This window comes from Bos mutus, chromosome 9 (assembly GCF_027580195.1).
Source record: "Bos mutus isolate GX-2022 chromosome 9, NWIPB_WYAK_1.1, whole genome shotgun sequence".
NCBI lineage: Eukaryota > Metazoa > Chordata > Mammalia > Artiodactyla > Bovidae > Bos > Bos mutus.
This window is the reverse complement of record NC_091625.1, coordinates 40,175,970-40,200,623: the sequence shown is the minus strand read 5'-3', so window position 1 is coordinate 40,200,623 and position 24,654 is coordinate 40,175,970. Positions and strand designations below refer to the sequence as shown.

The 24,654-nt window shown below is 34.7% G+C and overlaps 1 protein-coding gene across 4 annotated transcripts in view; it reads right to left on the bottom strand.

Moving 5' to 3' along the window:
* WASF1 (WASP family member 1) overlaps nucleotides 1-24,654 on the bottom strand; it is a 69,771-nt gene that overhangs the window by 8,834 nt on the left and 36,283 nt on the right. For all 4 annotated transcript variants that reach the window (XM_070376478.1, XM_005890229.2, XM_070376480.1 and 1 more), the window contains exons 2-3: nucleotides 10,351-10,511; nucleotides 4,364-4,498 (exon numbers count right to left, since the gene is read on the bottom strand). In XM_070376478.1, coding sequence (XP_070232579.1) covers nucleotides 4,364-4,498; nucleotides 10,351-10,483 — 268 coding nt within the window. In that variant the 5' untranslated portion in view covers nucleotides 10,484-10,511. The remainder of the gene's footprint in view (nucleotides 1-4,363; nucleotides 4,499-10,350; nucleotides 10,512-24,654) is intronic.

Here is a 24,654-nt window from a genome sequence, read left to right as displayed (position 1 = left end):
CATTTTCCATCAAAACATCTTTTTCTTTTCTCTACTTATCATACTAGCGCCCATCAAACTACATTTTCCTCTTTTTTTCCTATAATCTTTTTTCCATCTCCCTTTATTACTTTTATTTAGCTTATACCAATAACACTGAAGGAATTACTTCACTATTAGTGGCATTCTGGGCTAAATACAGTATTGCCCTCTAGCTATAGAGATTATTAATATTATAACATGGACTATAAAGTTAAAACAAATCTATTGTAAAGAAAATGAAATTTTCAAGTACTGGGCAATCTGTATTATTGCCTGTTTCACTTTTCTTTTATCTTGTACTATAAAGATCTCCAATTAACTACAAGTTCTTAAAGACTGAACCTGTCTTATACATTAGTACCTCTAGTAAGTAACACAATTTATTACTTACAGTACCTCTAGTAAGTAAGTGATACATATGAGAATTTAAAATAACTTTATTTACTCATCTTCTTTTGGACTATGCAGCATGTTTAAATAAAAATGTGCCAAAATACTAGATTCTTAACTCTTAGAGTGATTTCTTGATATTAAAAAATTAGGTGACTTTATATTAAAATATACGTATTTGCAAATGGTTTTTAGTTTTTGGTATGACATATGCTTTATGCCATAAAAAGGTCAGTACTAAATAATCATAACGAGTCTTAAATTATTTTTCTCCCTAAAATAGTATCTCTTTCATCCTCACAAATAAAATACACTCAACACAAATGTTTGGATCTATGAAATAAATGAAGCAGTAAGGCTGGCTGTGCAACAGCCACAATATGACTGCATCCCCAGCAATTCCACTGCTACCTGACTTGTAACACACTTAAAAACAACAAAATAAAATTCAAAGGAAAAAAAATTTTTCCACTATCACTAAAGAGTAGTATGACAGATATTTAATGAGTACAAACTACAGTGGTAGATGTTTTCACTAATTTTTACTTAACCTTTATAATAACTTAATGAGATAGGAGTTATTATGTCATTTGTAAACATAGAAAATATTACATAACTGGGCCAAGATAAATTGGTTAATAAACAGTAGAGCTAGAACAGAAAACGCAGATCTGTCTGCCTTTGAGGCTAATCTCTTTGCCACAATACCGTATACTGTTCCTCTGGCTCATGTTAGAAGTGGCCTCTCTTTTCTGCAATCAAAATGAACCAATTCTTGCCACTCTCCTATCTCACTTATTAACTATTAAATATAAAACCTAGTGTTTAATCTCCCAAAACTTTCTTAGTAAAGAGTATAAAGAACATGTAAAGTAATAAGCATTTTTCATTCTTCAGTTCCTCTTAATTATCATTTCTTTCATTTGTTAACAGACCAATGTGACAAAGCCCCTTGCAGTTGCCAACAATGACATATTAGTGTTATATAACCCAGCAAGTCAGCAAAATGTTTGTAAACATATTGAACTAAATATAATTGCACAGATCTTTGTTTAAAACTCAGTTTTTTACCCATTCTAAATTATTTATGATAGTTCTGTTACTATTTAATGGTAATTAAAAAACCCAAAATACTGATGTTACATTCTGTAATTTATTATTCTACTCACAATGTTATTTTATTTGAACTTTAATGGAATTAAAAAAATATAGGTTAAATAACTTTGAAAATTCCTCTATCCAACATCCCCAAGACAATTTCAAATTAAGTAGTTCAACTTTAAGATTCTGAATTCTTCCCCAATGCTTCATATAATTTTAAAGGAAACTAAATAATTCTGATAGTTGTTGGCACATTAAGAATTTTTTTAAACACTTAAAACTATCTTATTTACTAGTATCTATATTTTCATTTTCAATTTTAATGGGAATGCAAAAGCTGCTTGTATATATTTTAGATGAAAAGCACTTGTAACTTACATATTTAAATTATTTTAAAAGAAATTTTGAATACAAATCATATATTTGAAAGTATGGCCATAAAATCTTTTTTAAATATTAGCAGTGATTTTTATTTCAAGAATTTCATGATGTGTAACTGAACATGTATACACAAATAAGTTTCAAAGGATACCACCAAGAAAAAAATTACCACAGAATGAGAGAAAATCTTTCCAAATCATAAGATTTGGGACTTGGATCCAGAATATATATGTATAGAATTTGCATAACTCAATAGTAAAAGGAAAAATAATCCAAATTAAAAATAGGAGAAGGATCTGAAAAGTTTTCCAAAAGCAGATACATAAATGACCAGTAAATCATTTAAACCCTGTTTCCTTAAAAATATCAGATCACTATTTTTTTTATTATTTTTTTACATTTATACATCACTGTGAATTGCATTTAACTGTAGTTTTATTAAAGGAACAAGCACATGCTAACTATCTATGACAATTTTGTCATAAGACTTCTGGTACAATGTAAAGTCCAGATCCAGCCCTTTGCACAAAGAGAATCATTTTTGTTTTACTTGCTTTTAACTGAACTAGTTGCAGTTGTTAACATTTAAAAACAAGAGGTATGAGACAGACATCTAGATATCCCGGACAAAAGAAAGATCTGGAATGACCAGACTGACTTTCCCTCATTTCATGTCACCCAAATGCCAACAATCCACTCCCTGTTTGTACAGTCTCTCAAAATTGTGCACTTGGTCCACTTCACTCAGAGTAACTAGGATGAAAACCCTGGTTTTAATCCTATCCACCACTTTCTTGCTGGGTGACTTGTCTCTAAATAGCTTATAAGCCATGAAAAGATACTCAACATCATTAGTCATCAGGGAAATGTCAATACATTCTATGAAATGAACCAGTATTGAAAATATTATTCTAAGAAATGAAAGAAGCCAGTCACAGAAAATCATATGCTATAAGATTCCATTTATATGAAATGTCTAGAATAGGCAAATCCAAAGAGATAGAAAGTATACAGTGATTGCTAGAGGCCATGGAGAAGGGGAGATGAGAAGTAACTCCACTAGATATAGGGTTTCTTTTTGGGGTGAGGAGAATGTTCTAAAACCAACTGTGGTGATAGTCACATAACAGTGAAAATACTAAATACCACTGAATCATACACTTTAACTTTACAAGAGTTAATTGTAGGGTATATGAAATATACCTCAATAAAGTTTTCTTCTTTTTTTTTTTAAGTACTGTTTTGGTTTTTTTCTCATATCTAGACCTATGAGTTTATATCTTTGCATACAGAGGAAACTTGGCATAGGAAGTATTCACCTCTCCTTATTTAGGCATTAAATTAGGTTATGTCAGAAATTGTTGGTTCAATCACTAAAACATCATTATATTTTATATATTTGCTATATAAAAGGTAGCAAAACTACCTTTTGATTTTTCCAGTGATATCCTTTAATATTTTTATTGCTCAAGTTTAGAGATAAATAACTTACAATTATAATTCTCTAGGGCAGATAAGTAAAAATTATGTTCTTAATAATTTCATTTCTCTTGGTAGAAAAACAAACAAAAAAAAACAGAGCCATTTGAGAAACAACAACATTCAATGTACTCTATCAATGCATGAAATATTTTACCACTAAAGTTTTTACCATTATTTTAGCCTGTAATGTGATTTTTTTAAGCCTGATATCCCTAGCTTAATATCTCAGTATAGAACATTTTTGTCCTGTATATTAGCAATTTAGAGTTTTTTTTTGTGGGGGGGGGTGGGGGAGGGAATGTTCATTTAAAATGGGAATTAACATTTAAATAACCAGATCAGATTCTGGTGACTTAGCAATATGCACATATAAAAGGAATTTCATTCTTAAAAAAAAAAAAAATCAAGCCTAAGAATTTCAGATAATTTTCAAAGAATTTTTATTTTTAAGACAAAAGTATACAAATAAATTATAAGGGCGATACTGAGCCCACAGGTCACAATCACTAAAGCCTGCATGCCTAGAGCATGTGCTCTGCCACAAGAGAAACTACTGCAGTGAGAAGCCTCCACCTCACGCAGTGAAGACCCAGCACAGTCATAAATAAATAAATAAAAATTATAAGGGAGAAAGAAAAGAGAAAGAAAATGGAAGAAAAGTCTGGCTTAAAAAAATTTTACGTCAAAAAATGAAGAGCTATTTAATATACAAAAAGAAGAAAAAAAGAGTGGACAACTCAGGAGAATCATGCTAATGGCATTTATAGATAAGCCACCAATCTATTAGAACATGTACAACAAAGATCGTGGGTAAAAAAGATTTGTAGTAAATTCACGTTTTTTGTGTGTCTCTTTGATTAACTGAAGCACATTTCTCCCAGTGTTTTTTTTTTTTAATAAATTCATGTATAATACTGTTCTTATATATATTTCACTCATCCTACCTAACCAAAAACATACATGTGAAAGAAAATATGCATAAACTTACATTCTTCTTCTTTAGGATCAAGCTGTGTAACACTGACAGATAAACGGTCCACACGTTCTTGTAATGAGTTAACTCTGAAGGAAAAACTATGTGCTTCATTGAATAATTCTCCAAATATATCCTCAGCATATTTACCTAAGCAAAAATGAAACATATACCATAAAGCTTAAAGTTATCAGAGATAAATATAAACCAATTTAACATTTAAAATGCTGCCCCAATGAATTCGATATTTATTTGAAACTAGTTTAAACTTTAAACCCTCACCTACGGTAATCTAGCTGTGATACAGTAGGAAAAAACAAACACTAGGAAATATGGCTTTAGATACTAGATCTACCACTTTCTGGTAGGTGACTTGTGGCTAAAATGGAAATACTCTCCTGTTTCACCCCTATCTATACACCACTTTCACTTCCCTTTATACACCTGTTAAGGGTTAGAAAAGTTATGATGTAAAGTAAATATAAATAATACATCTCTTAATCCCAAATCAGCAATCATAAACACAGTCCATACTAGAACTGAATTTCAGGCCAAGTAACACAATGCAAGATTCTTCATAAACCTAATAGATAACCAAATCTCAGGTATGCTCAAAACATAGATTCTGAAAATTTATGAGATATATTTTACATTTTATCTCATTCTAGTTTCTTAAAAAATCATAAATCTAGAATCACTGTATTCCTCCAGTCATGTAAATTTCCATTATGAAAAGAATAAACCAAAATAATCCCATTTGAAAAGGAGAAATAAAATTTTCTATCTAATAAAAAAGCCAGGGAGAAGTTTCAGATGACCTAGAATTTAAAAATATTCAATTGTATTTATAATATATAAACAAATGAATACTCACAATATAAAGATAAGTCAATTACTATCTACACCTTGAATTAAAAAAAATTATCTTCCTAAATCAAGACAACTTAGACCCAAGCATACTGTCTAGGTTAAATGAGGCTCAACAGTAAGCTCTATATCCTGTAAGAGGGTACTTACATACTTACATAATGAATTCATTAATCTCACCAGTTTACATTTGAACAACGGCTGTTTTTTTCCAAAGCACTTTAGTACATTATCAGTTAAATCAACAAACGTTTACTGAGGGTTCACGCTGTGCCTGGTAGGTGTTATTTCCTACTGAAGACACCAAAAAATAAAACATAAAATTCCTATCCTAGAAGATTTTATAATCTTTAGGCAAAAAAAATCAGAATTTTAATTTCTTTAAAATTAAGAGAAAAAGGATAATTTTATACACATTCACTCGCTCACATATATTCTTTAAACCAAAATGCCAGACAACGTTCTAGACCCTGGAGACAGAAAAATGATTGGAAGAAGGTCTCTGCAACCGACGAGTTTTGAACAGAGGGAGAAACAGACATTTAAATAAAACTGAAAACCAATTTAACAATTAAGTCCAAATCTTTGTTCCATTCACTCTGAGGCCTTGGCATAAATTTCCTCACCTGTAAAATAGAAATAAAAATATCTCCTTCAAAGAAATTATAAGGAAAAGAAGCAAAAAAAAAAAAAAAAAACAGTCAGGGGGAAGGGCAATGGGTAGAGTATCTGATACAGGACAGGAGCTTAACAACAGGCAGCTCTAACTATAAAACAAGGTCAGAGCCACAGAGCACACAGAAAGAAGCATCTAAACTTTTGGGTGTGGGATGGTATTACAGAAACTTCCAGAGATAGTTTCTCTGGCAGATAAGGGAAGCATTACAGGTGGAAGAAAAGGCAAGTATAAAGTTACTCATTTATTCATCAAATGTTAGGGATACAAAGATGGAAGAGACAATTCTATTCCTGAAAGAACTTAGTTTAATACACGGATCTTTAACTTACAGTCTGTATACCACCTGAAATTATATGCAGATTTTTAATGCACTTGTATATTTTGGGAAAGAGAGCCCACAGGTTTTGGGTTTGTTGTTTTTCTTTTTTAAACAGATTTTTTAAAAAAGAGTCTACACTTCCCCCACTTCAGGTTTAAGTGCCAAAGCACTGACGTACAATAGACATCCCATTTGTTCTATTTTCATGTCCCTTCTCACTTTCTAAATCTACCTCCTCCTTCTACCCCAGAGAGAGATGAAATGAATAAAGTTCGCAATGGAAAGTTAATTGTCTATGTACCTGAATTTCAACTAAACTTATTATACTACCGTCTCTACCCAAGGAGCTATGAGGTCTCATCTCTGATATTAAAATCTAAATCCTCTCATCTAACACTATCCTCTTTATCAAGCTCCACCATACATATCTAATATCATTTGTACCTTTAATCTGTCTCACATGGACTTCCCTGGCAGTCCAGTGGTTAAGACTGTGATTCCATTGCAGGGATCTCGAGTTGGGGAACTAAGACCTCAACATGCTGTGCAGCCAAAAAAAAAACAAAACCTCTCATATATTTATTTTTGCTTCCATTCATTTGCCTACTTCTTCGAACAAGTCGAAATGCCTTCCTTCTTTATTCCTCTACATCTTCCAAATTCTTCTGTTCCTTAAAGGCCCAGTTCAAGTCACATTCATTCAGTAAGCCTCCTCTTATGACTTCACCTATGCTTATCTCTCTTTTCTCAGTTCCTATAATCTAAAACTCATGGTTTTTAATTATATACATGCTTACACTGAAACTCACAGAATAGGTTCAGCATTCATCATATTAGACTCTTCAACTACATGGGGTGTGTTCTTTTAGGACAAAAAACATGTACCTTCATCACACAGCAAAATAGTCAGTGTTATCTGTCCATTATCTACTATCTAATTAGTCTTACAGGGCTTTCCTGGTGGGTCAGACGGTAAAGTGTCTGCCTACAATGCGGGAGACCCGGGGTTTGATCCCTGGGTTGGAAAGATCCCCTGGAGAAGGAAATGGCAACCCACTCCAGTATTCTTGCCTGGAAAATCCCACAGACTGAGGAGCCTGGTAGGCTACAGTCCATAGAGTCGCAAAGAGAGCCAATCTATTTATCTACCCTCTTACCCATCTACGTTGCTACCTGTGAATTTTTCTGATTGAGAACAAGAAGTAGGCTCTATCAGCTCATCTTGGCAGCTCAAAGTGGCTATATTCAACAAGAGAAAGACCTTGGGAAGAGAAAATGGTAAAAGATCTCTCATATAATTAGAGTTCCAATGGCTGTTAAATAAGACATGGGGTTCCCTAGTGGCTCAGACAGTAAGGTCAGGAAGATCCCCTGGAGAAGGAAATGGCAACCTATTCCAGTACTCTTGCCTGGAAAATCCCATGAACAGAGGAGCCTGGTAGGCTACAGCCCATGGGGTCACATAGAGTTGGACATGACTGAGCGACTGAAGTAGAAGTAGTAATAATGGGGAAAATTTTGGTATAGCAGAAGAAATTTAAATAAAGCAAATTCTAGGTTTTCAGTAATTATCTATTATAAAACAAAACTGTGTTCTACTAGGAAAAACAACTGAACTGGATGTATATTTTTGCAAGGAAGAGGTCAGAACAATGTCCAGCCCCAAGCTACCTGAGCCCTGGAGTCGACCTTCACTACTGTGAAAGTGCTACAGCACTTTTGGTGCTAGGATTAGCACCAAAGTGAAAATATGTATTACGCAGAACCATTCTGAATAGCCTAGCTTTATAAGTAATTCAGAGATTATTTAACGCATTATTATTTTAACTGTTTTGGATGGAAACTGATATAAAATCTACTCTAAGTTTCCCTGTCTTAAATAAAAATTAAACATAATTTAACCTGTTTCTGAGGACGCATAGTCATAAATTGATTATGAGAAACAACAGCATTAAAGTGTATAATTTTACATTAAATGCGGTTACATTAAATGGCCTCTTTCCAGTTTTTAATGTTGTTTTCCTCTTATGTCACTTCTTCCTTCACTATAAACTACACCTTTTGATGGGCTTCAGTATGCCTATTTCTGTTATTGGCATCCCCCTCCCCCCACATTTCCTTTTTTAATTCTCTGAAACATGAATGTTTGGAAACCACATCATCAACCTGTCTGAATTATCAAAGTAAAAGCAAACAAACTTGGAGAGGGATCGACTGGCTATTTTATGTACATGGTCTTCAGCCTGGACTTGTTTATTCTGGCTATCTTGAGGCCTTTTAAATTTAATTCCAGGTTCTCAACTATGTCAAGTGGGAAAGCTGCCAGAGAGCTTAATTTTAGGGTGGTAAACTAATGTTATACCTTGCTACAATATTTTATGCTTTTTCTCTTTTTTGAATCTCTACAAACTACCATGAAAATGCTTCTATAGTCTCTGATTCCAAGTCTGAAGCACTCAAAGCCTAATTTAGTTATATTTTACAATGTATTTCTATTTTCAGAGCTTGGTTACAGCATAACCATGTGCTGGCTAACAGATGTTGCTTATTATGGACTGTCTGTATCAGACATGAAAATTCTTTACGTTATGTGAGAAATGGGTTAATACTGCAAAATTGACACTCTTAATCATTACATTAGTTCTAAATTCTATATTGAAAATACACCTAAAATAAGATGCCTATATTAGATCTAACATTCATTTTAATTTAAAGAAATATTTTAACCAAATTTATTAATGTCATTTCTATGCTCTTAATATTAACAAGCTGATGCACCCATTTACATATAGCATATATAAATTTTATATGGTTATGTTATGTTACATTATTAGAATATAACATATCATAAAACCAGTTAGTACTAGGAAATGACTTTAAACAATATATTAATCATATATTAATATTTTCTAGGTCTATACTGAATTGCTCAAGAAAGAAACAAGTAAACAATATGTTAGTGATTCACAGCCAATATCTAACCTGGAAAAAAAAAAAACAACACCAAGTGGAACAAAGAATATACTTAAATTCAAATAAACACTCTTTTAATTTACTCTTACAACTATTTCACAAGCAATGTAGAAATTTAGTGCTCTCACCAAGAACATGAAAATACAACTTTATATTGCTCTGGCTACATAAATATGTCCAAATGCTCTCACTTGAAACAAATCAGATTAACTACCTCATTTTACCTTGTGTTAAGTACTCAATTATAAAAGGACAAAAGTTAACAGGAAAAGAAAAGAGGAGTCAATCCTGGCTAGTAAGGACAATCTGTGTAGGTGGGTATGGCTGATAAATCTAAGACTACTTAGAGATGATATCTAGACCAAAAACATCTTATTTTATCTTTAAAATAAAATATAAATGTCTAATAAAAAGAAAATCCTTCAATTCAAAAGATAAACTGGATTTAAAAATTTTTTTCTAACATTACATTTAGAATAAATGGGAAATAACTTAATTCCTTAACCTAGCAGCTCTGTTATAAAATCTTATAATGGAAACAGGCTGACTTTCACCTCCTCCCTTAACCTGTTCCTTCTATTGGCCTTTATTATCTGGGCAGCCTGCTGGCCTTCTGTCTGTCTTCAGGTTGCAAATCAGACACTTGACTCACATCCTAATATCCTTTAGACAATCCACTTGACTAACCTAATCCTCTGACTAGTCAGTTACTATCCCACATCGTTCACTTTTAGATATTTGATAATATAAAAATATTTCCCTAGGCTAATAAGATATATAAAGAGATACTAGTATCCCAAAACACAAATACCTGAAGCCTCTAGAAAAGTAAATAGTGATAACAAGCAAGCAAAAGTACAACTCCACCACCACCTTTTATATAGTCCAAATAATATTTTTAAAACAATCTCAGTAATTCTTACGCATCATGTGATTTTGTTCCTAAAAGATTCTGACCTTATTTCCCTTTCCCAGATCCAAGAGAAGAAATGATTCTAAAATGCATTAATTTTACTAAAAATGACACTTTCCCCCCCCAAATAATTAGATATCTTCTTATTAACTATCCCCCCACCCCAATTAGTCACAAGAATATTATTTTAACACCCCAATGTGTAATTCTGGTTTGTGAGTAATATTTTTAATTGATGTAAAAATACTTACTTAGGCTACTTAGTTGTCTAATTATATTTGCCAAGGAAATATTGGTCACACATTCCAGTTCATTCTTAATTCCTCTAGGCAGTGCAGTGTGACACAAGTGCCTAGGATCAATGTTTCTTTTCACTAATGGCATCTTGAGATCAACCTTTGTGCCAGTTCACCTGTAGGAAATCATATAATAAATTAACTTTTCAGTTTTAACCAACACAGAGTGAGACCTTATCTTTCACATTTCATAATAAAATATTTGCTAGTATGAAGACGGTGAAAATGGAGTCAACCTGACTAAATAAAAATGATTTAACATATTTAACATTTTTATCTTCATTTATTAGAATGTCAATACTATATGAAACATTTTTTAAAATTTACTTTCAATGTCAACTGCTTCACAATGAATTCATAATCATTACCACTATTATTCTCTTAACACCACTGATTTTACTTTTACAAAAAACTAGAGGTTTTTGTTCTAGAAAGTTAGTATGGAAGGTCCTCTGTAAGGAATAACCTAAGAGGATTAAAGAAGCTGCAAGATTAGCATCAAAATTACTTTTCCACGTAAAATGTATTAGGCATTCAATAGCTCAAAAATCAAATTGTCCATGTAATCCTCAATCTCATCAAAACCAACCAAAAAATATTTATTTAACTGATCAACCTTCTTTGAATTACAGTCAGCCCTCACTTTCAAGGCTTCCCATATGCACAAATTTCAGCTTCCACAGTTCAGTTAAATACCAGTCCCCCAACAACATGGTTCTAATTTCATACTACAGTATATTGTGAGTAACTACATAAACACAAATTTCTTTGCTGGCACTTCAGTTCACAAGTCACTGTGTTAATAAGAGGAACATCATTTCAGTGACCAATCACATCACTTTTTTTCAAACTCTGTTGGTAAAAGGTAACTTCTCATCTGTTAGTTCACCTACAGATAGTGAAGCATGTAGTTGGTTTATATTCTTGCCTCCCAATGATAAACTCATGTGAAATTTTACAAAATGATAATTGAGAGAACTGGCTGATAATGATAAAAATGTGGCAAAGAAAGAAAAAATGATGACATTGGGGTGAAATTCAAACTGAATATAAATGGATTAACAGAAAAAAATAGTTGATTGTGGGAATGTTGCCACTACCACTGTTTGAGAGACACTAGAGACGCAGTCAGAGGAATTTAGTGAAGGTAAAATTATTGAAACGAGGGAAGTAGTTGTCACAAAAAGATGTCCCAAAAGAAGTGACAACAGCAAAAAACTTCACAATAAAGGAATTCTTAGGTAAGAAGAGAAGCGAAAAGCAAAGGAGAAAAGGAAAGATATAAGCATCTGATGCAGAGTTCCAAAGAATAGCAAGGAGAGCTATGAAAGCCTTCCTCAGTGATCAATGCAAAGAAATGAGGAAAACAACAGAATGGGAAAGACTAGAGGTCTCTTCAAGAAAATTAGAGATACCAAGGGAACATTTCATGCAAAGATGGGCTCAATAAAGGACAGAAATGGTATGGCCCTAACAAAAGCAGAAGATATTAAGAAAGGTGGCAAGAATACATAGAAGAACTGTACAAAAAAGATCTTCACGACCCAGATAATCACGATGGTGTGATCACTGACCTAGAGCCAGACATCCTGGAATGTAAAGTCAAGTGGGCCTTAGAAAGCATCACTACAAACAAAGCTAGTGGAGGTGACGGAATTCCAGTTGAGCCATTTCAAATCCTAAAAGATGACGCTGTGAAAGTGCTCCATTCAATATGCCATCAAATTTCGAAAACTCAGCAGTGGCCACAGGACTGGAAAAGGTCAGTTTTCATTCCAATCCCAAAGAAAGGCAATGCCAAAGAATGCTCCAACTACCGCACAATTGCACTCATCTCACATGCTAGTAAAGTAATGCTCAAAATTCTCCAAGCCAGGCTTCAGCAATATGTGAACCGTGAACTTCCAGATGTTCAAGCTGGTTTTAGAAAAGGCAGAGGAACCAGAGATCAAATTACCAACATCTGCTGGATCATGGAAAAAGCAAGAGAGTTCCAGAAAAACATCTATTTCTGCTTCATTGACTATGCCAAAGCCTTTGACTGTGTGGATCACAATAAACTGTGGAAAATTCTGAAAGAGATGGGAATACCAGACCACCTCATCTGCTTCTTGAGAAATTTGTATGCAGGTCAGGAAGCAACAGTTAGAACTGGACATGGAACAACAGACTGGTTCCAAATAGGAAAAGGAGTACGTCAAGGCTGTATATTGTTACCCTGTTTATTTAACTTATATGCAGAGCACATCGTGAGAAACGCTGGGCTGGAAGAAGCACAAGCTGGAATCAAGATTGCTGGGAGAAATATCAATCACCTCAGATATGCAGATGACACCACCCTTATGGCAGAAAGTGAAGAGGAACTCAAAAGCCTCTTGATGAAAGTGAAAGTGGAGAGTGAAAAAGTTGGCTTAAAGCTCAACATTCAGAAAATGAAGATCATGGCATCTGGTCCCATCACTTCAAGGCAAACAGATGGCGAAACAGTGGCTGACTTTATTTTTGGGGGCTCCAAAATCACTGCAGATGGTGACTGCAGCCATGAAATTAAAAGATGCTTATGCCTTGGAAGCAAAGTTATGACCAACCTAGACAACATATTAAAAAGCAGAGACGTTACTTTGCCAACAAAGGTCCATCTAGTCAAGGCTATGGTTTTTCCAGTGGTCATGTATGGATGTGAGTGTTGGACTATGAAGAAAGCTGAGCACCGAAGAATTGATGCTTTAGAACTGTGGTGTTGGAGAAGACTCTTGAGAGTCCCTTGGACTGCAAGGAGATCTAACCAGTCCATCCTAAAGGAGATCAGTCCTGGGTGTTCACTGGAAGGATTGATGCTGAAGCTGAAACTCCAATACTTCGGCCACCCTATGCGAAGAGTTTACGTATTTGAAAAGACCCTGGTGGTGGGAAAGATTGAGGGCAGGAGAGAAGGGGATAACAGAGGATAAGATGGTTGGATGGCATCACCGACTCAATGGACTTGAGTTTGGGTGAACTCTGGGAGTTGGTGATGGACAGGGAGGCTTGGCCTGCTGCAGTTCATGGGGTTGCAAAGAGTTGGACATGACTGAGCAACTGAACTGAACTGACTGAGGGCTATTTCACGACACAATGTGCAAAAGGATAAAATGTTGGAAGCTGATCTAAATTTAGTAGGAAAGAATAAGACAATTTGCAAGGCACAGAAAAGATGTTTATTCTACTGGCTCTGTTTTTCTATATAAGGAGAAGGCAAAGCACTGTTCAAACTACTCTTGGTTAAGTTTTTTACCAAGAAATACAGCACTGTAATTCTCTTTCTAATACATTTATAAACATTATACTAAATTATATTAGCTTACTATTTTTTTATTTTCCTTGGAGAAGGCAATGGCAACCCACTCCAGTATTCTTGCCTGGAAAATCCCATGGACGGAGGAGCCTGGTAGGGTACAATCCATGGGGTCGCGAAAAGTCGGACACGTCTGAGCGACTTCACTTTCACTTTTCACTTCCATGCGTTAGAGAAGGAAATGGCAACCCACTCCAGTGTTCTTGCCTGGAGAATCCCAGGGACGGGGGAGCCTGTGGGTTGCTGTCTCTGGGGTCACACAGAGTCGGACACAACTGATGTGACTTAGCAGCTGTAATTTTTTCGCACTGATTAATAAGATGAATTTGTACAGTTTTATTATCTTATACAAGCATTTTTTTTGGTCCCACACTACCATACTAAATGAGGACTGCCTGTACTTATTTACTGGTAAACAATGCTTACTGAAAGAAGGCATTTATTATTTACTGAGCTTTAATCACTACCAAATGCAAAGTTCTGGATAAATCTAATTGCATGTAAGTGTTACTGATGAACATTCTTTAAAAACAAACTTTTACATGAAATCTGTCTCTTCTGACTGGTTTGTCCAGCATTTTCTCTACATTTTTAAACCTTTTTACAATTGTAAAATATGAAGGTCGGTTTTAAAAAAGTATACAAAATTGTACAGCTTCAATGATTTAAACAAACATGCAAGCTAACTTAGGAGCCAAAACATAAGAAAAAACATAATAAGAAATAAAAATCCCAGAACGGTCCCACTTTGGTCTCCTCCCCAATCACCCTTACTTCTTTCCTCCCCAAAGGTAACCATTATTCTCTTACAATACACATTTCCTTGTTTTTCTTTACACTTTCACACCTTAAACAGGTAACGCTAAACACTAACATTTTATTTTTATTGCTTTTTGAAGTTTATGTGAATAGAACCATGTTATGTATTATTACTTCGTGTCTTGCCTTTTACAGTCAACATTATACTTGTAACATTCATCTATGTCACTTTGTGTAACTGTAGGGTGTTCATTTTCAATGCTGTAAGATAGTCTACTGTATAATTACACCACAATTTATTTACCCATTCTAATGCTGATATTATATACATGAGTTGTTTCTAGTTTGAGGTTATTATGAACAATACTATGAACATTCATGTACAAGTGTCTTGGTGCACACATTTCTGTTGGAAGTATACTTCAGGAGAATAGCTAGGTTAAGGACATGCACAGCTTGATCCTTAGGAGATGATGTCAATCTGTTTCAAGAGAAGTTGTACCAAAGTATATTCCTTTCAGCAGTGTAGTAGGTTGCTGCTGCTCCACATCCTCACAACACTTGATGCTGTCAGTTTAAAAAAAAAATCTAGCAATTCTTGTACGTAAGTTGTGACAGCGTTCTGCAGTTTTATGTTTTCCCCAATTACTGAGAGTTTAAGCACCTTTTCATGTGTTTATCTTTTGGATTTTCCTCATTTGAGAAGTGTCTATCCAATGCTCTTGCCTATCTTCCTTTTACTATTTGTTGTGTTAGGGCTGATTTGTAAGAACACTGGATATGAGCCATTTGAAGGTTATATATGATGCAAATATCTTCTCTTGTGTCATTTGCTATCTCACGCTCTTGATGTCTTTTATGAGAAAGTGATGGAATTTAACAATCTTTTTCTTTTAAGTTTAATATAAAAGCAGTTTTTTAAAAAAATCATTTTATGCACTAAGATCACAAGTATGAGCTTCTGTTTTATCTCTTAGCTTTGTTGTTTTGCCTTGTACTTTTAATTTATAATTGACATGGAATTAATTTTTTGTGAATGGTTTTAGGCAGCAGTCAAGTTTCTTATATATTATTTCAACACCATTCATTGAAAAGACTATTCTTTCCCCATTGCTCTACTATGGCACTTTTTTCATAAACCAGGTTTCTATGTATCCTTTAAATCCATTTGGAGGTTCTACAGTATTTCACTTATCTGTCCACCTAAAGCTAATCTTAGTAGAGCTCTACAGTAAGTCTTGATATCCAATAGGGCAAGTCCTCCTACCTTGCACAAAAGCATTTTGAATATACTGAATTCATATTAAAATTCCAATGGTATTTTTCAAAGAAATAAAAAGAGCAACCCTAAAAATTCACATGGAAACACCAAAAACCCCAAACTGCCAAAGCAATCTTGAGAAAGAACAAAGCTAGAAGCAAACACTTCCTGATTTTATACTAAAAGGGTATAGAAATTAAAAATTATGGTACTGACAGAAAAATAAGATATATAGACTCATGAGAATTAAGAACCCAGAGATAAATGCAAGTGTAAATGGTCAACTAATACTTGACAAAGGAAACAAGAATACTCCAAGTGGAAAAGATAGTCTTTTCAATAAATGATATTGGAAAAAGTAGACATTCACATGCAAAAGAATGAAACTAGACCCCTATCTGACACCACTCACAAAAATTAACTTGAAATGAATTAAAGATTTATATGTAAGACCTGAAATGTAAAACTCCTAGCAGAAAATAAAGGGGAAAAAACTCCTTGACATTGGTCTTAACAACGTGTTTTTTTTTTTTTGGATGTAAGACCAAAAGCACAAGAAACAAAAGCAAAAATAAGTAAGAGGGACTGCATCAAACTAAAAAGTTTCTGCACAACAAAGTAAACAAAATGAAGAGGCAGCCCCCGGAATGGGGGAAAATATTTGCAAACCATTAAATTAATAAGGGGTTAATATCCAAAATATATAAGGAACCCATACAACTCAACAGCAAAAAAGTCCCAAACAATCTAATTAAAACTTGGGCAGAGGAGTGAACAGACATTTTTCCAAAGACAGACATACAAATGATCAACAAGTACACGAAAAGATGCTCCACATCACTAATCAAGGAAATGCATTTTTTCCTCTTTTTTTTAGAAAAACTATTATACAATTTTAAAGGTTACAATTATTACAAAGTACTGGCTATGTTCCTTGTGTTGTACAATACATCCTTGAACCTGTCTTACATCCAATAGTTTGTACCTCCCACTTTCCCACCCCTATATTGTTTTTCCCCACTGGTAACCACAAGTTTGCTCTCTACATCTGTGAGTCTGCTTCTTTGTTTTTTTGCATTCACCAGTTTGTTATATTTTTTAGATTCCACATATAGGTGTTATCATGCAATTTAAAACCACAATGAGATAACACCTCACAACTGGTAGTATGGCTAGTCTCAAAAAGACAAGAGATAACAAATACTGGTAAGGATGTGGAGAAAGGGGAACCACCATAAACTGCTGATGGAAATGTAAATTGATACTTTGGAAATGGTATCAATGGATACTATGGAAATAGAATGGAGTCTCCTCAAAAATATTAAACACAGAATTATCACATGATCTAGCAATCCTCCTTCATGGTATACATCTGAAGGAAATGAAATCATTATTTTTGAAGAGATATTTGCAACCCCATGTTGACTGCAGCATTAAATACGCAAGATGGAAACATCCTAAAAGTCCACTGATGGATGAAAAAATAAAGAAAATGTGATATAAACAGTATATACAATGAAATAATATTCAGTCATAAAAATGAAGGAAATCCTGCCATCTGAGACAACCCTGAGGGCATTGTGCTAACTGAAATAAGTCAGATAGAGATGAACAATATATGACATCATGTATATGCAGAATCCAAAAAAACTGAACTCAGAAACAGAAAGTAGAATTGTGGTTGCCAGGGATTGGAGACTGAGGGACATGGGGAAATGATGGTCAAAGAATACAAATCTCCAGGTATAATAAATCCTGGGGATCCAGTGTGTAGCATAGTGACTGTAATTGACAATGTTGTATTATGTACTTAGAAGCTGCTGAGAGTAGATCTCAACTGGTCTCACAATAACAAAAAGAGGTAACTATGTGAAGTGACGGATGAAATAAGCAATAATCTCATTGTGGTAATCATTTCACAGTACATATTTGTATCATATCTTATTGTACACCTTAAATTTATACAATGTTATATGTCAATTACATTTCAATGAAGCTGGGGAGGGGGGAGACCCTGGCGTATAGTGAGTACACAATGACTACTACTTTATTTGAATTTCTCAACAACATTGATTGTTAGAAGATAGATAGACTTGATAGTTAGTACTCTCTGACCCATTTTAAAGGGGAAAAAGTATATGGAAGCAGTGTTAGAGAGTAAAAAAGATGCTGACCAAATCTTTCCAAACTTTCTATATGGGATGCATGGAAACAGCACTCCGCCCCAAAAGAGATTAAGCCGAAACTAATTTTAGGGACAGTTATCAGTTAAGGCAAAGAGATAGAAGGTTTAAGTTTGGAGAAAAGGATGAAAATGACTATGCACAGAGAAGTCTTCAGGTCAGAGACAGAAGCTCTCTGGAGTATAAAGGAAAGATGTGAGAAAGACAGAGAAATAGGTCAAATAAGGAACTGTTCAAATAAGAAGATGTGAGTTCTGAAGATAACAGAAACAAGGCTTGTATGTCTGCCAGTTGACATAGATAAACAGTGTCATGAGGCTTAGTGAAATTATTTCTAGGTCTTTTGAAAGAGTATGAGCACACTCTTTGGTTTATGATATGATCCTGAAGATGTCAAGAGATGATGCTATGGAATGCAGAATTAAAATACCCCTTTAAACTTTACCACATGTCACACAGCTAATTATTGGCACCACAGGATAATAATCTCAGTTCTGACTTTCAAGTCAGTGTTTCCTTCATTATAACAAGTTGACACTTACTCCTAAATTTTATTCTTGGACTTCTAACTAATTACTTGGAATACATAATCATTTAAACACGGTTTCAGTTTTCCTTGCTGCTGTTGCTGCTAAGTCGCTTCAGTAGTGTCCGACTCTGTGTGACCCCATGGATGGCAGCCCACCAGGCTCCCCAGTCCCGGGGATTCTCCAGGCAAGAACACTGGAGTGGGCTGCCATTTCCTTCTCCCATTTTTCCTTAGTTGTATTCAAAGTTTGCTACAACGAAGTTCATTTGTTCACTCATAGTTCCATTAGATCTTCACATAATTTTTCATCTTGGCATTTCAGTTCACAGAGGAATGTACTGGCATTTCAACATGTGCTTTCTCTTCTTGAATGTTTTCAAAGTATAAAACCAGTATCAACATTAATCCCCACTGTTAATAGTTTTCAATTCAAAATAGCAGACCTCCTTCAAGACTCTTAAGCTGGACAACATACTAAAAATCAGCTATTTCACCTCTCATTTTTTAGATGAATAAATTTACCTCAGAAAATTAAAAAACTTGTCCAAGTTCACAAAATTAACATCAGAGTTAATACTAAACTTTAGACTGCCAGATTTTCACTGTTATACTCTTAATCTGTTAGTATTTTTAAATTCCATTTTATGTTCTTGACAAATCAGCCTTTAAATCTCACAATACTCTTGAAGATTTTCAATGGTATTTTGAAGCTCCCCAATTCCTGAGTGACTTTCTTCAACAAATAAAATACTTTCATGACCCAGAAGCTTACAAGGTAAATAAGGAAACAAAGACAAATGCTAAAAATTTTAAAACAATAAAAATTAACACATGGCTACAGTCTAAAAGTAGGACAAGATAAATTATTAGTTATGCAGAGAGAATGAAATCAAAACAAGGTAAAGAGGTAAGGAAGACAATGTTGATATAGACCTATGGTATATTAATTGTTAGCACCATGTAGCTAAACTAAAAATAAATAATTTCAAGTTCAGTTTTTCAGTCACACTAAGCCACATTTCAAGTACTCAATAGCCACATGTGGCTTGTGGGTGCAATTACAGAGGACAACTCAATTACAGGACAACACAATTACAGAGCATTATACCATAACTGTAGAAAGTTGAATCAGACAACACTTATGTCTATGATGGACAAAATGTCAAGGAGATGGGATATTTAAGTCAAGGATAAGAGAGGAAAAATAAGGAAACATGCCTGAAAGGAACACAAAAGTAGAACTAAAAGATAAAATACAATCAAATTAAAAAATTGAACTTTGAAATTCAATAAAGAACACACAAGTCTTCTGAAGGAGTAAATGATCACAAACATTCAACTTTAAAGAATTTTAAAAAGCTCTTATCTTTTATTATGAAGTATATGTGAAACAGGAGCACCAGACCACCTTACCTATCTTCCTCAGAAACCTGTATGTGGGTCAAGAATCTACAGTCAGAAGCAGGTGCGGAACAATCAACTGATTCAAAATTGGGAAAGGAGTACAAGGCTATATATTGTCACCTCACTTATTTAATTTATATGCAGAGTACATCATGCAAATGCCGGGCCAGATAAATCACAAGCTGGAATCAAGATTGCTGGCAGAAATATCAACAACCTCAGATATGCAGATGAAACTACTCTAATGGCAGAGAGTGAAGATGAACTAGAGTCTCTTGATGAGGGTGAAAGAGACAAGTGAAAAAGCTGGCTTGAAACTCAACACTGAAAAAACCAAGATCATGGCATCCGGTCCCATCACTTCACGGCAAATAGAACAGGAAAAAAGTAAAAGCAGTGACAGATTTTATTTTCTTGGGCTCCAAACCACTGCAGATGGTTACTGCAGCCACAAAATTAAAAGATGCTTGACTTCTTGGAAAGCTTGATAAACCTAGACAGCACATTAAAAAGCAGAGACATCACTTTGTCAACAAAGGACTGTATAGCTAAAGGTACGGTTTTCTCAGTTGCATATATGGACGTGAGAGCTGGACCATAAAGAAGGTTGAGTGCCAAAGAATTGAGACTTTTGAATTGTGGTGCTGGAGAAGACTCTTGAAAGTTCTCTGGACTGCAAGGAGATCAAACCAGTTGATCCTAAAGGATATCAATCCTGACTATTCATTCAAAGGATGGTTGCTGAAGCTGAAGCTCCAATACTTTGCTCACCTGATAGGAAGAGCTGACTCACTGGAAGATTCTGATGCTGGGAAAGATAGAAGGCAAAGCAGAAGGTAACAGCAGAGAATAAAATAGGTAGATAGTATCACTGACTCAATGGACATGATTTGAGCAAACTCCAGGAAACAGTGAAAAACAGAGGAACCTGGGTTGCTGCAGTTCTTGGAATCGCAGTCTGACACAACTTAGTGAACGAATAACAATACGTAAAATGACTAGAGGCAGTAAAATGCTGGTTCATAGGATATATATAAACATATATATGTACCAGTTCAGTAGCTCAGTCGTGTCCGACTCTTTGCAATCCCATAGACTGTAGCATGCCAGGCTTCTCTGTTCATCATCAACTCCCGGAGCATGCTCAAACTCATGTCCATCAAGTCGGTGATGCCATCCAACCATCTCATCCTTTGTCGTCCCCTTTTTCTGCCTTCAATTTTTCCCAGCACCAAGGTCTTTTCCAATGAGTCAGTTCTTTGCATCAGGTGGCCAAAGGGTTGGAGCTTCAACTTCAGAATCAGTCCTTCCAGTGAATATTCAGGACTTATTTCCTTTAGGATTGACTGATTTGATCTCCTAGATATCCAAGGGACTCTCGAGTCTTCTCCAACACCCAGTACAAAAGCATCAATTCTTCGGTGCTCAGCTTTTTTTACGGCCCAACTTTCACATCCATACATGACTACTGGAAAAACCATAAATGTAACTAGATGGACCTTTGTCGGTAATGTCTCTGCTTTTTAATATGCTGTCCCAGTCTGTCATAGCTTTTTTTCCAAGGAGCAAGCATCTTTTAATTCCATGGCTGCAGTCACTATCTGCAGTGATTTTGGAGCCCAAGAAAATAAAGTCACTGTTTCCATTGTTTCCCCATCTATTTGCCGTGAAGTGATGGGACCGGATTCCATGATCTTAGTGTTCTAAATGTTGAGTTTTAAGCCAGCTCTTAAAACTTTCACTCTCCTCTTTCACTTTCATCAAGAGGCTCTTTATTTTAGTTCCTCTTCACTTTCTGTTATAAGGGTGGTGTCATCTGCGTATCTGAGGTTATTGATATTTCTCCTGGCAATCTTGATCCAGCTTGTGCTTAATCCAGCCCGCATTTCTCATGATGTACTCTGAATATAAGTTAAATAAGCAGGGTGACAATATACAGCCTTGACGTACTCCTTTCCCAGTCTGGAACCAGTCTGTTGTTTCATGTCCAGTTCTAACTGTTGCTTCTTGACCTGCATACAGATTCTCAGGAGGCAGGTACAGTGGTCTGGTATTCTCATCTCTAACAATTTTCCAAAGTTTGTTGTGATCCACATAGTCAAAGGCTTTTTTAGCATAGTCAATGAAGGAAAAGTAGATGTTTTTCTGGAATTCTCTTGCTTTTTCTCTTGCCAATGGATATTGGCAGTTTGATCTATGCATACATATGTATAGCTTTAGTAAATAATGCTAAGTAATTTTCCACAGTGCTTGAACCAATTTCCACCCCACCAGTTCTTTATGAGCATTCCAGTTGTTTGACAGCCTTGCTAACTCTGGTATTATATACTAATAAGTTGATGATCCAAGACTAATCACATCTTACTGTAAATCTTCTCGTCTTCAAAAATTTCTAAATTCCTAAAATTTTTGCCCATTAAATAGTTATAATAAAATATTAAATACATCATTCTTTAATCCTTTCTAGAAAGTAAATGATGAGTAAATAAAACCTTTTCCATGATACAGAAACAGTATTCCCTACATTCTATAATATAAGAATTCTATAAACTCAAGAATTCCAAGATTGGCCTTAATAATAACAGAAACAACAAAATTCATAGCTACATTTAATTCATCTACTGTACAAGTTTAAATAATGAATAGAAATTTTATTAAATTTATATTTGTAGACATACAATTAAATTACAATGTTAATTAGTCAGCAATTTTGAGTCAAGAACTTGTAAAACTTCCAAAATCATCTTTTCTATTATGTATGATTCATAGTTACATCCTCGACATTTTATAGTTTCCTCTCATTACAGGTGAAAAGAAAAAATACCAATACTGAAAAGGTGCTAGGCATATTATTAACATTTTAATTCTCTTCCCTGACTTGGACATGGAAATTTTTTGCAAATGCTACGCTGAATCAGTGAGAACAATCAAATTACATCTCTTTTGAGTTTTAGAATCATCCCTTTGAAAACATTTATTATCATTATGTTCTTTGTCTTATTTTTAGGGGAAAAAACACAAACTTTATTGAGGTATAAATAAAGTACAATATGCAGATGACACCACCCTTATGGCAGAAAGTGAAGAGGAACTCAAAAGCCTCTTGATGAAAGTGAAAGTGGAGAGTGAAAAGTTGGCTTAAAGTTCAAATTCAGAAAACGAAGATCATGGCATCTGGTCCCACCACTTCATGGGAAATAGATGGGGAAACAGTGGAAACAGGGTCAGACTTTATTTTTCTGGGCTCCAAAATCACTGCAGATGGTGATTGCAGCCATGAAATTAAAAGACGCTTACTCCTTGGTAGGAAAGTTATGACCAACCTAGATAGCATATTGAAAAACAGAAACAGTTCTACAACTGCAAGGAACTGAATCTGCCAATTTGAATGGGTTTGGAAGCTGATTTTTTTCCATCCAAAGCCTCTGGAAATGAATGTAGTGCAGTTAACACCTTGATTTTAGCCTTATAAGATGCTAAGCAGCAAACTAACCAAGCCCACTCAAATTGGTGACCTACAAAACTGTGAGATAATTAATAGACACTGTTCTAATCTGCCAAATTTGTGGTAATTTGTTAAGCAGCAACAGAAAATTAAGTGTACATACTTCTAAGTGTACAATTTTAATTAGTTTTAAAGTGGTTTTAACAGTTTAACACTGTGAAATCACTACAGTCGCTGCTTACATTTTCTTTGTGCCCGTTTGCAATCTCTCCCTCCACTCTTGCCTGCAATCAACCAGGCACTTGCCTTCTGTCACTACAGATTTGTTTGGCTGTTGTAGAATTCTATATGTGTGGAATCATATTTACTCTTTTTTGCCTGTCTTTCCATTAGCCTAAGTGATTTTTTTAGATTCATCCATGTTGTTGCATGTATCAATAAATCATTCATTATTACTGTTGAATTTTATTGTTCATAGTATGGATTTACCATAATTCACCATTCATTTGTTGATGGACATTTGGGTTACTTTCAGTTAGGGGCTATTACAAATAAAGTGACTATGAACTTTTTGTACAAGTCTGTGTGTGAACATATGTTTGTTTTTCTTGGATAAATAACACACATAAGTTTGTTTTAAGGGCAGGGCAGGGAGAAGATAAGTGGCAGGCAAAGAGTTAGTGGTACCTTTACTGCAAAAAAGCAAAGGGATTCTTTTGAGTTCCAGAAGTAGTTCTCAGGAGAAGCTGTGAACTCTCCTCTTTTGTACCTGGAAAAAATGGTGGAGGAACTAGGATTCTACAGTTTAAATGGTAACAAGGGTGATGGGTCAGTAGGCAGCGACTTAAGTTTCTTCTAAATTTTACTTTTTTCCAAAGTATCTTTCTTTTCAATGGTTTTATTCTGTTGCTTATATGCCTAATAAAATACAGTATCATATAGATATACTTAAAGCATTTTCAATGTATTATTACAAAGATGCTTACATTCCAGTTTTCTCATTTACTATTATGAACAATGTTGCTTTGTCCTCTATGAACAGGCTACCTGACAACAAGAACATGGCCCAGCCTTAAACTGACCTCTACAGAAAGACCACAGTTCGGCAAGAACCGAGCCTGTATGAGCAGTCTTCAACAGTTAAGTTTCACATGCATAAGCAAGTAAAGAGGTCTAAAACAAAACACATAATAGGTGGACCTTGTCACCATTAACAGACATTAATAAAGCTAAAGTTTATTAGCTGGGATTCCCTGGTGGCTCAGATGGTAAAGCATCTACCGGCAACGTGGGAGACCCGGGTTCAATTTGAAAGAGTGCAAGTAGTGAAATTCAAATTCTATC